At 33.1% G+C, this 15,032-nt stretch overlaps 2 protein-coding genes across 3 annotated transcripts; one reads left to right on the plus strand and one right to left on the minus strand.

Annotated features, from left to right (window-relative positions):
• Positions 1-5,412: 5,412 nt before the first annotated feature.
• LOC133300712 (bZIP transcription factor TRAB1-like) lies at positions 5,413-8,672 on the plus strand. Its single transcript, XM_061500292.1, has 4 exons — positions 5,413-7,728; positions 7,961-8,032; positions 8,125-8,154; positions 8,377-8,672. The coding sequence occupies exons 1-4, from the start codon at positions 6,658-6,660 to the stop codon at positions 8,449-8,451; spliced, it is 1,248 nt and encodes a 415-aa protein (XP_061356276.1). The 5' UTR covers positions 5,413-6,657; the 3' UTR covers positions 8,452-8,672.
• A 580-nt stretch (positions 8,673-9,252) lies between these two features.
• LOC133300748 (protein DJ-1 homolog C) lies at positions 9,253-13,441 on the minus strand. Of its 2 annotated transcripts, none has more exons than XM_061500342.1 (7): positions 13,015-13,441; positions 12,778-12,927; positions 11,885-12,071; positions 11,096-11,166; positions 10,802-11,002; positions 10,012-10,149; positions 9,253-9,928 (listed from the first exon to the last, which is right to left on the minus strand). In XM_061500342.1, the coding sequence occupies exons 1-7, from the start codon at positions 13,390-13,392 to the stop codon at positions 9,716-9,718; spliced, it is 1,338 nt and encodes a 445-aa protein (XP_061356326.1). In that variant the 5' UTR covers positions 13,393-13,441; the 3' UTR covers positions 9,253-9,715. The 2 variants fall into 2 exon arrangements, with proteins under 2 accessions (XP_061356326.1, XP_061356320.1); XM_061500336.1 differs by having other exon boundaries at positions 9,254-9,928; positions 11,096-11,179; positions 11,892-12,071.
• Between the last annotated feature and the right edge of the window lie 1,591 nt (positions 13,442-15,032).

Below are 15,032 nucleotides of genomic sequence, written 5' to 3' on the forward strand. Positions count from 1 at the left end.
TGACAAAGCTGAGGTATTTCCCTACATTCAAAAAGATTCAATATTCAAACACATGGGTAATTTTGTAATTTCGATTTTACAAATAACCAAATACAGTATCAGAAAAATTAACTCAATATTCCCAAAAAAAAATGTGTCTTACCAAACAACTTTTTAGTAACATTTCCAAGAAAAAGTATTTCCCACCATATCCTAGTAATCATGATTCCTGGATAATAAATATCTCCTCTACCAAACACCTTATGGTTTATTGGCTACAAAGTAAATATTGATGAGTGTTTTAAGATAGGAACATATGCAGTGAGAAGCACGGAGCAACTCGATCCTCCTCTAATCCACAATTCAATTAGTAATAATATGACTTTTTAAATAATTTATTTTCTTTAATTTTTTTGGTCCAAACGCTTTTTTATTAAGAAAACTAAGAAATAAGCTTTTTGGCATACAAAAGAAAATAATGATATAAACTTGTAAACAAGTAATAATGTGATCATATATAAATTTAGTTTTACTATTTCGTCATTTTATATAACTTCATTGTTTTAAATTTATAGCACATTATGTTTAGTTTCTTGATATTTTTATTCTTGTCCCTACAACCATTATACAAAAAAAAAACCCTAAGTAATAAACTTTGGGATTAACATTTCTCATGTTGTATGAGATAATTTTATCTTTACATACACATAAAAATATGAGGGGCTCATATTTTATTTTTCTCTCTCTTTTCTTGTTGCGAAATCGGCAAGTATACCGTTCGTTTCAAGTAATAAAAGTGATAAATAGGATATCGTTCCCTCGAGGATTAATGCACCAATGACTAATTTTAACTATTCCCTTTTTAATTGGAAAATAAAATTTGTTTGATTGTGAAAGTGATTGATTGTTGTAATTTTAAAAACAGAATTTTAAAAAAATACTATTTAAAAGCATGCAAGAATGTCAAGAATATCAAGAAAATATGAGAGTTATGAAAAATTGTAAAAGAACTGTAGCCAGGATGTACTTCACCTCTGATCCTCCCTTATATTCGTATATTGTATTTTATAATTAACTAATTTGTTAGCTCAGACAATTCATTATTTTCCTATAAAATAGTTGAACCCTAATGTCTTAGTGATTTCAACCCTTTAATCCAATAAGAATCCTAGTGTCCTAGTAATTCCTCTTGAACTAAGCATTAAACAAATGAATTATAAGTCTGCAATCTATGTAAGCTTATGTATAGATCATACACGGATTGTTATTCTACCCTTGTCTAGATTAAAATCCCAATATGTCTATTGTGAGCCCTAATCCTTAAAACCTTATAATAGAGCGATTAATTCTATCAAGGATATGAAAAAATTAACACAGTTAGAATACAACTAACTAACTAATTAAATTATAAAAATAATATTGAAAATATAAAGGATTCACATTGGGTCCATGATCCCAACTACAAAAAGAAAACTAGCGAGACATATCTGGCTTTAACAAATCAAAATAGTAAAAAGAATTCATAACAAAGAAAGAAAAGAAAAGATGAAGAAGAAAGATCAATGGTCTTCAATCTTCAAGATCTCCAGAATCCTGATCTCCAGCGTGAGTCTCCTCCTCTGAATATTGTTGCCTCTGTCAAATTCTTGAGTTTCCAAGAGATGCCTTTTTATAGGGATGAAAACTATATCTTTTAATTTTTCATCATATCTTCAATGGAATCTTCACTACAATCTCTAATCATATCTTTGATTCAATCCTTCAAATCTTTCCCTTTTTATTTAATGAAAAACTTTCCTTAAAAATATTCAAAGGAAGATTTGATAAAATCTTCAATGATTCAGAAATCCAAAGCAATCTACTTGATATCTCCAATTTTTTTCTTTATTGAGTTGAAATTACTGTAAAATATAAGAAATTTTATGAGAATATTATTGAAAATAAAATAAAAATTTAATTATAATTCTCATAACTTTAATTACTTTTAAATCAATTTCATGCTCATATTGACCCTTAATACATAGTAAATTGGAGACTCATCATCTCTTCATATGGCCTCACATGGGTCTCACACACTTTATGTGAATATAGCAGATAAAAGTATCTCTTATAATATGAGAAACATTAATCCCATAAACTTTTGGTAAATAAAATAAAAATTTGAGTAAAGTTATTGGATAGTACATAAACTTATATTTAACTTTAAAAAATTTATTATTATTGAACATAACCAAACTTTCAATGTAAATTTGACTATTTAATAATTAAGAAGTGACATCATTTCAAATGAGACATGTTATTCTTATAAGAATAAGAAATCTTACCCCTAATCTTAATGATTGGTTTGCTTAAATTTAATGGTTCATATATTTAATAAACCAGAGTCGTTAAATTTAAAACAAATACAATTTTAGAGTTTGAAAGGAGGAGCTTTTCCGTAAATTAGCCAAATTAATTAATATAAACCTAATACATTGATGCACTTATAGTTGGCCCATTACACATGACCTAACCATTGATTCAAGAAGCTCATAGTCAACCAGAATTGTGGCACAATAAGTATGACTCAATTGTTGAAATAAGCAGTAATTTGAAATATAATAAATTTCGATCAAATCTAAGTCCAAATAAAGCCGCAGATATGATTGTGATTCATTTGAAAAGAAAAATAAAGCAACACATTTGATATGATTTGAGATATAAGATTTGAGACGTGTTTTGAATGATTTAATTATAATTATTTATTTGTTTATTTTAAAAGTTAATTATTGTTATATTTATTTTAGGGAGTTTTCTTATTTATGCGATTTTAGGTTTTGAATTTTGAATTTCGAATCAATTTGTAATTAGCCTATAAAAAGGTGTTTAAGACTCTTATTCCAAGAGTTAAATTTTGTTATTTTGTTAATACAAATTGAGAACTGGAGGGGTTACTCTTTTATGAAAATTTTAACTTTTGTTTAGTCACTTTTTTTTATGTGCTTTCGGCATCATTTGGTATCAGAACATTAGGTTGCATTCAACTAATGGCTGAACAGAATCATGGAGGTCGTCGATGGCAGAGTCGTGAAGGCAAGGGACGTGGATTCGTTCCTAAAGAAGATAGACAATTGCGTTAAACAGACCCGAGTGACATAGAAAATGAAGAGCTCGGAAGATGGATCCAGGATTAGCAAAGCTTGAGTAAGTGTGGATAAGAAAATCCAAGTTTTGGAGCGACTACTGGTGTGGGCGCAGAGAAAGAGAATTCAAGATTTGGAGCAACGACTCGTGTGGGTGCATACCGAGAAAATCCAAATTTTGAAGCGAACTCTTGTGGAGGCGCAGAGCATGAAAATCCAACATTTGGAGCGGCGACTTGCATGGATAAAGTTAGGCATTCAATCTGAAGAGAATTAGAGGAAGTATTTGATGACGAAAAGAAGGACGTTAATCCCTTGGGGTGTTTAAGACCCTTATTTATTCTTATAAGTTAAGGACGAAAAGAAGGACGTTTATTTATTCTTATAAGTTAATTACTGTTATATTTATTTTATGAAGTTTTCTTATTTTTAGGATTTTAGATTTTGAATTTTGGATCAATTTGTAGTTAGCTATAAAAGGGTGTTTAAGACCCTTATTCCAGGAGTTGAATTTTGTTAGTTTGTTAATAGAAATTGAGAAACCGAGAATTACTCTTTTATGAAAATCCTAACTTTCTGTTTAGTCACTTTTTCTATGCGCTTTCATCATCAACATCTTTATATGTTTTTGGGGCTTTATATCTCTCCTTTAACAAGAGAGACTTTTTTTCTCCAGAAGAGATACAAAAACAATGGGACCCACTAGAGTAAAAAAAGAAGGATACCACAACTTTTGATGGTGAGTGCAGAAGAAAAATTCCTTCTCTAGTAACAGTAGACTATATTTTCCCATGTTTTTAATATCAAGACTAAATTTAGTATAATGTATGCATAATATAACAAAAGGAAATATGTTGTCCACGTTAGATTAGATAATTTTAGTTATCTTATATAATATACAAAAAGTAGATGAGACTCATTTTTTCTTTCTCTTTCTTTCTTAGGGGTCTCATCTACTTCTTTGTTTATTACATGAGATAAATTATTTCATGTATGATACAATATGAAAAATATATTCTCCTATAACAAAGTAACAAAAGAAGGAACATTCATTTCACATGATTTTTCAAAAAAAAAAATTTGTACATGAAAGATGCTAGAGCCCCATTTTTCAATCTCACATGATTCCAAACTCGCATTGTGCCTCTGCCTAATACGAGTGGGAAGGGTTGAATATCAAGGAGTTCATGAAATTGAGAAGAATTTCGGTGGTTCCAGATCACCATTAATTCAGTGATTCAGACCAATCAAAATCAGATAATTATTGAGAGAAGACAGGAAAGAGGAAAGGGGAGAAATGAAAAAAAAAAAATTATCCAAATATCACCCCTAAATAAAAAGATCACATGGAACTTAAGGTGTGTCTGGTACAAATTTTTGTTGAAGATACCAAATGGAAGTGGTATTTTTATATGTCCATGTTTGGTACCAGGTTTTAAAAAAAAAATTCTAGGAAAGTTATAAAATTATTTGCCTAGTATTTTGTTTTTTGTGTGTAAAAAACACTCTTGAATAAAATCACCTACAAGGTGCTATCTGCTTATAGCTAGGGAAATTCAAGAAGGACTGCAAGTAAGTAGACCAAAATGACTCTGATGTTGGGAAAAACTATTCAGCAAACTAAAATCATATTTTACCATTTTATTTTACTCGAGAGTTGTTGTAGTAATTTAATCATATTTTTTTATTTATATTTTACTTTCAACTAAACATAGATTTAATAAACTAAAATCAATTTTTTTGATAATATTTCTGCCTATCAAATAACTTTTTTAAAAACTTTCTCACCAAATTCATTCTTTACTATATTTTTAGTAATTATATTGCTCAAATAAAAAAAAATTCTCCTCTTACAAATATCCATCTTGGAGCACCAAGAAATCTTGCCATGAAATCGCGAATAAAAAAGATGATGTAAAAGTGAGTGATGATAATATATGAAAATAAAAACGGGATAAGAAAAATCCAAAAGCGTGGTGTTCACCATCTAATGTTGTCGGAAGGCATAATCGAGTGCTGTAGATCGTCACACATTTCGGACTTGCATTGGTACAATATCACATCAAACGACTCAACTCGCTCACCATTGGTCCACGTTCCTAGAATTCATTGGTTCCTTATGCTTTTTCATTTTTTTTTTTTCACAACAATGAGTCACTCAGCCTCTCCTTAAATGCAGGCGGCACTAGACACTTGTCGACTCCACCATCGCTACGACACGACACTCTCCCCAAGTCTAACGTTGATGAACACAAGAGTAACCCAAAACACTAACCTAAGGTAATTCGCTCCTTTCACTCTCACCGCCCTTTTTATTCGTCTCCATATTTATTTCTGTACCTTATGCTGGATTTTTTATCATTCACTTTCGTTTTACTATTTCTGGTTGGTTTGGTTGGGTTTATTTATTTATTTTCATTTTTTTGTATTTTCTGAAAACTAAGTTGCATTTAATTATGTGGAATTGTTTATCTTCCTTCTTCTGAACGAACTATTTACAAGCCTTTAGAGTTTTCCGATGGTTGAGAAATTGAGGAATCGAATTCCGCATAGCTGCGACTCATGGTTTTTTCCGTATGTGAAAGGTGTGTGGAAGAATGGAGTTTCCGTAATTGACTTTGAAATTTGCTATATAGTAATAATATAAATAAATAATAAAAAAAAAAACAAGTTTGGGGTGGTGACGCATCGGAAAGATTTTTCAATTGAAGTGATTTTACTCGAAAAAGCAAGTTGGGTTTTGTTAAACTTGTAAAAGGGTGTCGGTATCTCGGAGAAATGAGTTGACTTTTTGTTAAGAGCATGTATAGATTAAGTTCCAGCTACATCAGATTTTAGCTTACAAGCTCTGGGACCAACTTAATCTAAGTTACCAAACTTGTACAGATAATTTTCATTTTAGTACGTACTTTTGGGCTATGGGTGAATCGTGGATCTGATGCAGCACAAAATACTAATACAACAGACAGCAGAGGTTTTGATCTGACTTGTCACTAATGGGGTATCATGGTTGGCTTTACCATTCGCACTGCTTTGCATTCTTGTGGTTGCGGATGGGATTGTTCATGAAGTGTTTTGGAACTGATATGCCAAGCTATTGTTCAGTCTTTACTATATTGGTTCATATTTATCTTTTTCCCTCAAATGTTGTAACAGTGTTGTACCCCCGATAATTTGTTTGTTCTTGTACTACTATTTTTTTTTAGAGGCTTATAAATTTTCCTATCTATTAAGAGAATATAAGAGTGAAGCCTCTATTTTAATGTATACATGCCTTTTTTGTTGTATTTCAGTTATATATATATATATTGACTACGGATTTATGTAGTTTGGGGCGGGGTATAATTTCAACGGTTTAATTATATGCTCAATTAGCTTTATCAATTAATTATTTTTCCATGTTGTGAATAGTTGGATCTGAATAAAGGGAAACCATTCCAAAGCACGCTGACTGAAAATACCACATGATGTACTTCAGCATGATTGATACGTAAGACATAGTTTGCTTAAGTACAGTTCTCACGTGTGCTTGAAGTCTTTGAAAGTGGGGCCAAGTATGAACTTTAGGAACTACGTTGATAACTCTACTTGGGATGTCATGGGTGGGAAACCACAGGCAAATGTTAATCTGGTGAGACAGCCCTCAATATACTCCCTGACTTTTGATGAGTTCCAGAACACCATGGGTGGGATTGGAAAGGATTTTGGATCTATGAACATGGATGAACTCTTGAAGAACATATGGACAGCTGAAGAGACTCAGGCCTTGGCATCTTCAGCTGGTGGAGAAGAAAGTGGTCATAACCCAAGTGGTAATTTGCAAAGACAAGGTTCTTTAACATTGCCAAGGACTCTTAGTCAGAAAACAGTTGATGAGGTATGGAGGGATTTGATCAAAGACACTGGTGGATCTAGAGATGGGAGTGGCAATGGTGGTTCATCTATGCCTCAAAGGCAACCAACATTAGGAGAAATGACTTTGGAGGATTTTTTGGTGAGAGCTGGGGTTGTGAGAGAAGATATGACTGAACAAATTGGAAGACCAACAAATAATAATGGATGGTTTGGTGACTTTTCTAGATCAAACAATAACACTGATCTACTTATTGGGTTTCAACAACCAAATCGAAGTAATGGGAATTTGGGTAACAGGATGGTGGATGGCAATAACTTAGTTCCTAAACACCCTCCTCCTTTATCATTAAACTCAAACCACTCTCAGCCACAAACACAACAGCACCAGCAGCAGCCACTGCTTTTCCCAAAACCAACAAATGTAGCTTTTGCTTCTCCTATGCATTTGTTAAACAATGCTCAGCTTGCTAGCCCTGGAAGAAGGGGAGGGATGATTGGAGTTCCGGAGCATTCAATGAATGGTACATTAACAGGTGTTGGAATGGTAGGTTTATCCACAGCCAATGTCACAGCTCCAAATGGTTCTCCAGCAAATAAAATATCAGAGGATGTTATTACAAAAAGTAGCGTAGATACTTCTTCACTATCACCAGTTCCTTATGTAATCAACAGGGGAAGGAAGTGCAGTGCTGTAGAGAAAGTCGTTGAGAGGAGACAAAGGAGAATGATAAAAAATAGAGAATCAGCTGCGAGGTCACGGGCTCGCAAGCAGGTTAGCCTTCCAATTTGCCATTAGGCATTCTTGTCATAAAAGTTTTGATAATGTTCATTTATTATCATTCTTCAATACAAATTGTGCATATAAGAAAGAATTAAAATACAGTAAATAAGTTTTTTTCCCATATAATAAGATGTCCTTTTATTGTCTCTCTTTTTTCAATATGATTTCTTGTACTGTTCCATAATGCACATAACTATTAAATTCTCTTTCTTTTGAATGGCAGGCCTACACTTTCGAACTAGAGGCTGAAGTTGCAAAACTTAAGGAAGTAAACCAAGAATTACAGAGAAAACAGGTATTTTGTCACTATGCTCTATATATTCTCATCATTAATTTGTTAACTGTGGTTTGTTTTGGCAGTCTCTGACTACATTTGGTTTGATACAGGCAGAAATTATGGAAACGCAGAAAAATAAGGTATAATATGTTTTGCATATGATTCTGCCTATCTTCTCTAGATCAGCTCAGTATTTATGAGCGAATGAAATTTTGTTTCCTTTTCTCTCTATTTTCTTTATGAGGTAAACTAAAATGGGGGGAGAGTTCTTGTTGGAAAGATATGAATACAATTCCTTGATAATTTATACTTTAGTTGAAGCCCAAATAAACTTTTTTTTTTTTTTTCATTTATTTTGGCAGGATTCGGACTCTGTGTCCCGGCCATGGGGAAATAAAAGAAGATGCTTGAGAAGGACACTTACAGGTCCCTGGTAGGGATTAGACTGTGTTAGTTGTTCTTTGTCTCTAAGTGACAGCTATACGAAGGTAGCCATTGTTATATCATAAGAACTGAAGTATGTATTTGAGGTAATTGCTGTCCAACATTATATCGGGTGGTAGCTTTTGTGTATATGAACTAGGAACGTTGAGTTGTACATTAAACTTGCATCTTGTATAATAAACTAATATATTTGCTTGAATGACATTTTCTTTTTTGTTGTAGGATGAAAAGACAAGCCTATTGGATTGTCTTAGTTTCTAACCTTTTTTGTCGAATTTAAACTATAGTCATCATAGGATAAAATTAATTAAATGCGGGGATTTGGTTTATTTGGTCGGTCTTCTTCTCATAACAACTGTGTGACTTCGATTTGAATTTGAGAATCTCTCATTAATAAGATAGACTTTCTATTGCAAGATATACCAAACCCAAAATGGAATCCCTAAAATTTCTTTCATTCATTTCCGTTTCGTGATAGTTCGAAATAAAGTATTCTCACATTGCTCATATTCTTCTCTCCTATCCTCTTTTCCACCGATCAACTAAAAGTTGGCTTCCTAGTGGATGGAGAGCAAGCGAAGGATTTTTACTACTAGGCACCATTTTTATTTGGTACAATCATTCGGTTGTCATCGCCTAAGCTTACAATACTAATTTTTTTTCATCTACGATAAGCATAAATATGAATAACTAAGTTGTAGCCAAAAAGCCTCTCTTAAAAGCAAAGTTCTGATCTTATACGAGGGGAAGAAATCGGTGAACAGTGTCAGTGTGCTTTAAGTTTCAACTATGAATTATACTTCTTAAAAAGAATACATTAGAATGTTCAATCTGTTTTAACTTAGTAATTCACTCTTCGGTACACATTGCGAAAGCCAACAAGTTCCCCTCTCAGTCAATGCCAATGGCCTTCCCTGATCAACATCCCCACGAGATATGAGACTCAGAGGACATGGTGATTACTATTTGCTACCATCCAAATATGCAAATGGCCCAAAAGGGGACAACAACTGATACCGACTGCCAAGGAAATCAAGCTTGGGTTATGATGGTAGATTTTGCCCACGAGATATTGAAATATTGACAACAGAGCTGGGTGCAAGTTGATAAAAAATTTGCCTGCAAAAACTGCAGCTTAGCTTATCATAATATGGAGCTGTTTGCAAGGCATGGATTGGGAAAATGTACATAAACTTCTCATCTCTTAGACTAGCTATAACTTTTTTCCCCACCTACAAGTACTTCAAACCACATACTCTAATTCCTAGGATACTCAAAAACAAGGCCTTCTGCTACACTTCTTGCTCTTCCATTACCAAATAGCTTGCTCACAATAGCCAATGCAAAATCTGTTACAGTGGCAAGTCCCTCACCAGTGATCAGTTTACCATCAATAACAACTTTGGCACCATTTATTGCTTCGTCTTTAGCCTTGTCCAAGACAGGGGGATGAGCTGTGGCTCTCTTGTCCTGTAACAAGCTAGAGATTTCAGTAAGGCTTTACTTAAGAATTGGATCAGGAAGCAGAACAACAAGAGTAGGGTGTCAAATACCTTTAGTAAACCTTGTCTATGTAGAATGGCAAGTGACGAGCAGACAGCCCCATACGCTCTTCCAGCTGAATTTTGTTCTTTGAGAAGCTTCTTTAGAATTTTAGATTTGCTTAGCCTTTGGGCTCCAGCAGTTCCTCCCTAACAATTCATGAGAAACTCAGCCACAATAAATTATAGATGAGACAAAAACAAAGAATCGTCTGATTCAGCAGATAATGACTATCATAGCTAAACAGATTTAGTCCATTACAACTGCAATGGAAAAGACTACAATTTGAAGGACCCCAGAAAGAAAATGCTACTAGATGAGAGTGTGACTACTCATTTTCATCCTATGTGCCATGCGAAGATTGTTTATGATTTTTTCTTAGAGGAGGGTGGGGCTGGGGGAAGGTAAAAAGGGCATATAAAATCTTATATAGTATTTGATTTGATTTATAAACGAAAACCTTTAAAGTTTTAAACAGGGATCGATTTGATTTTGAAATCCTTTTAAGCTCTGCATATTTAGAAATCACTCAAATTTGGTCGAATTTGAGTGGATTTTATTTGATAAGAAAGAGTACTAAAACAAAATAAATTTCGTTCGTTTTTAAGGTGTTCCAAACATAAATATTAATTTACAAATCAATTCAAATCCTATTTTTTCCAATAAGTTCCAAACATGAGAATTGATTTCTACATCAAATCAAATTTTATTGATTCAAAATACAACCATAAAGACTTGTGGGTCTACTGTACCACCCCAAAAAAATGCAGCACCTTATTTATTTTCAGAAATTTATCTTACCGGAAGAATAATCAAATCATGTGCTAACTCTTGAGCATCACTAATTAATATATCAGCAACAATTTTGGTTCCTTGAGAAGCCAAAACTTCAAGAGTTTTTTCAACAGAAGCAACAATGACATTAGCTTTAGCTCGCCTTAGAATATCTATCACAGTCACTGCTTCAATCTCTTCAGAACCATGTGCAATTGGTATTAGAACCTGGGCATCATAACATACATGTAAGATTCTTGATGCAGAAGGATGAGGGCAGCAGAAGTTATCCCAAATCATACAGATATGATAGTAACTTACACTAGGGGCATGGTGGCTAACAGACCACTCAACTTCATTGAACTCCTCCTTGGCTGCATAATCGTCATCAGCTGTTCTCATCAACTATTTTAAAAGAAGAAAGAATATTTGATCAGGATCAGAACTCAATGGATAAGCTAACATACATCAAATATCAGAAAGAACAACATAAGATATTGATTTTTACAAACTTTATTAAAAACAAAATTTAGGACCTAGATTTAAAAACGTAGGTTTTAAGCACATTCATCATTTTGCATTTATTTTTTCTGCTCTTCTCTTTTCCTCTCTGTTAATCCTTTTATTTTACCTTTTCCACTTTGTTAAAATCCTCCAGTTCAACTAATTCAGTATCAAATAGTAGTTAGTTCATTAACTGTTCAACCTGCTAAAAGTTTGCTCCTGGTTTATCATTGCAACTTAGGGCTTACAATCCAATCACATGAATATTTGGCAATACAGAATAACTGAATCCTATTAGAATGTTCTCTTCAAGTGATTACTAAGATTTGTATTTCTCATTGATTGTGATTATTGTGTACACTGATTCTTTATCAGGTTCTGTAACTTTCAGCAATGTATCAGTCAGCAAGAACAAAGAAAATGCCGCAGTGATGAACATAATTGTTCATATACATGAAGGAAAACAATTTATTTCTTTCTTGTAAGAAAGTTGCTCAGTAAAAGTGTAAAACCATTTTAGTCCAAGTTTCCATTTCAAAATGAAGATCTAACAGGCAATTACAGCATGGAGAAAAAGTTGGACAAGGATGAAGGATAAAGTAAAACAGTTTACCAACAATTCCGCAACCTCCAAGGCAACAGACTCCCCAAATAGCTGCTCAGCCAAGGATAAAGCAAACAGATAAGTAGTTCCAGGGCCACGGCTGGTTGTAAGCTCTCCGGAAACTTGAATGTTTGTTTTAACTGCCCAAAAGGTTGGAAGCCTGTCGAAGAATGCAGGGTGACAAGTCGTCTTGCATGACAAACTAGAGACAATTAGCCATGTAGAGATCAGATGAACTTAAAAAATATGAAATGAAACTCTAAACCAAGGATAAATTTTTAGTCCTCACTAGATAAATTTTTTTTGGAGATTTCTCTATCAATTCATCGATTACTCAACTAATATGGTTGAGCCGAGCAGGACCACAAGAGCGACAAAGTTCTCCCTACCAAGTTCTAGTTAAGCTGGAACAACCTTGTGTCATTTGATCCATGTCATTGGTAGATACTACACTCACTTAAATTATAACATTTGAAGTTGCCTACTTGCATTTAGACCCATTTTCTTGACAACTTTTTTTTTTCGATGCCACTTAAGTACATGTGTTAATGATGTCTAATGATTTCATGAGTCATAATTTTTTGGGTTCGCTTTTTCTATAGTCAATATAGATAACTTATATCTACATTGAGCCCAAAACAACGTTGTTTTGAAGCGGAAATCAAGGTATTTTTGTAATTATAATTTATTTCAGGATTATAATAGTCTTTTTAATTATAATTTTTTAATCCAGAACGATGTCGTTTTGGGAGCGAATGTAGATAATTTATCTGGTAGAAACATTAAACCCTAATTTAAATGGGTATAATATTTACATAAGAACTAAAAACTTGTCCCTAAACAAATAGTAACAGATATTCACCCAATCAAATCCAAGTTAGGTGAAGTAAAGTACCTTCTTTCTCTTCAAAAGACCCCATGGCAAAAGGGTGATCGCCGGAGCAGCACAAATAGCACCATAAAGCCTCTTTTGCTCAGCTTGTTTGCACGTGATTTTTCTCAACATATCGCAATCCCTTAATCTTGCTGAGCCAGGCATTCCTCCCTGTTAAACACGCAGCTTTTGCTTACAGTTAAACACTTACACTACGAAGATGAAGAAAAGAAAAAGCAATTCGGTTAGAAAAGTAACCGGCAAAGCGACAAGATCAAAAATTTGACCGAAACAGTCGGAGATGGAGGTGTCAGCCACCAATTTGGTACCCCCGGCGGCTTCAACTTGAAGCTGCGGCTCCACGGAAGCCACGGTCACGTGAGCTCCGGCACGGCGCAGGACGTGAATGAGGATAACGGTTTCCATTTCTTCTGTTCCGTAACCGATGGGAACCAGAACCTTCTTGAGAGGGACTGCATTCGTTGCTGTTGGTGGAGAGACAGAAATATTGGGTTTTGGAGTTGGCGTTCTCTTCCGTGGAGGCGCGACGGAAGCAACGGGTATAAGAGGAACAGAGGCAGCGGCAGCCACCGGAGAGAGCCGTGTGGAAGGTTGAGGTCGCAGCAGCAACGACATGGACTCTTTTACCACTTACACACACAACTCAGTCTTGCTCGGATAAGTTCAGTCCCATTTTCATTCTTTCACATAAAACAAAATAAAGTTCATATGTTATAAAAAAAAAAAATAAAGTTCATAATGAGTACTAAAAAAAATAAAAATAAAAAGTTCGTAATAAAATAAGAAGAACAATTTTTTTTTTTACAATTTCTTATAATTATATCTTAACACTATTGATTTTTGTCAATCAATGTTTATGATTTTTTCAAATTAAACTTATTAATTCACAGTAAATGATAACTGTTGATTGACGAAAATCAACGGTATTAAGATATAGTTGTAAGAGGTGTAAAAAAAAAATTGTAAGTATAACCTTCCTCGTAAAGTAAAGGGAAAAGTTATACTCACAACTTTTTTTTTTTTCTTATTATCTCTTATTACTAAATCTTAACTGTTAATTTTCGTAAATTTAACGGTTATAATTTATTGGGTAATACTTATCAATTAATTATTAATTTTCAATAAATTATAACTGTTAGATTAGTGAAAATCAACGGTTAAGATTCGATAGCAAGAGGTAATAAGAAAAATAGATAATAAATATAACCTCTCCTTAAAATAAATATGATTTACTAATTTATCACTTATATCCTTATATTTTTTTTTTCTTATCAATTACTCTGGAGTTCCAAGTCCATTTTTAATACCGTAATTCAACTAACTTTTCCAATTTACCCCTATTTTGTTTTCATTGATCTAAAGGTTCGATTTCGACCATTTTACGTGCAGTTCCTTTCTTTCCCTTCTTCCACTACTAATATCACTTATCTAATAGGATTGTCTATAATGGCATCCTAAGTAAGTACGTCATAGGAAATAAATTGATTGATGTAATTGAATGATATTGTTACTAATTTTAAATTTTGTCATTGTATTTATTATTGCTATTATTGTTTGGCCGCTTGGTGGGTGTATGCCTTCTAACTCTATCATAGATTGCTATTATTGTTTGGCCGCTTGGTGGGTATATGCCTTCTAACTCTATCATGGATGAATCTCTTGTGGCTTGATTTTGTGGATCTGTTGTAGAATGACTTTGCATGTAATCCATTCCTTTGCTTGAGTTCTTTTTACTTTTTAGGTTGGATTCATGTATGCAATACTAGAATTATGAAATTAGTCAATTGACTCAAACTTCCCACAATAAATTAGCTGAAAAAGTTGAGCAGCTCAAGTAAAAAATTGGAAATAAAGTAGGCTATGTCTTGAAAGTGCCTCAATAGAGAGACATGACATACGAAAGAAAAAAAAAACCAGTGAAACGCCAAACATAAAATAAGGGTAAATTGGACAAGTTAATTTAATTACTAAGGTGTTAATAGTGGATTTGGATGGAAAAAATCACAGTAGAGTAATTGATAAGAAAAAAATACATAAGAGTGTAAGTGATAAAAGAATAAACCATAAAAGAATTTATGAACTTTTCCCAATTTAATAACAATTTATATAAGATTTAAATATTAATATAACATTAACATATTAACATTATAATTAATAGCAAATAATATCTAAATATAATGATACAAAATAAATATAATGTAATTTGACTCTCTTTTTTCAACAAATTCACCTTTATCTAATTAATCCTAATCGAG

The sequence above is a fragment of the Gastrolobium bilobum genome, unplaced genomic scaffold (assembly GCF_033153095.1).
Source record: "Gastrolobium bilobum isolate Gb01-03AN ecotype WA unplaced genomic scaffold, APGP_CSIRO_Gbil_v1 utg19070, whole genome shotgun sequence".
Taxonomy (NCBI): Eukaryota; Viridiplantae; Streptophyta; class Magnoliopsida; order Fabales; family Fabaceae; genus Gastrolobium; species Gastrolobium bilobum.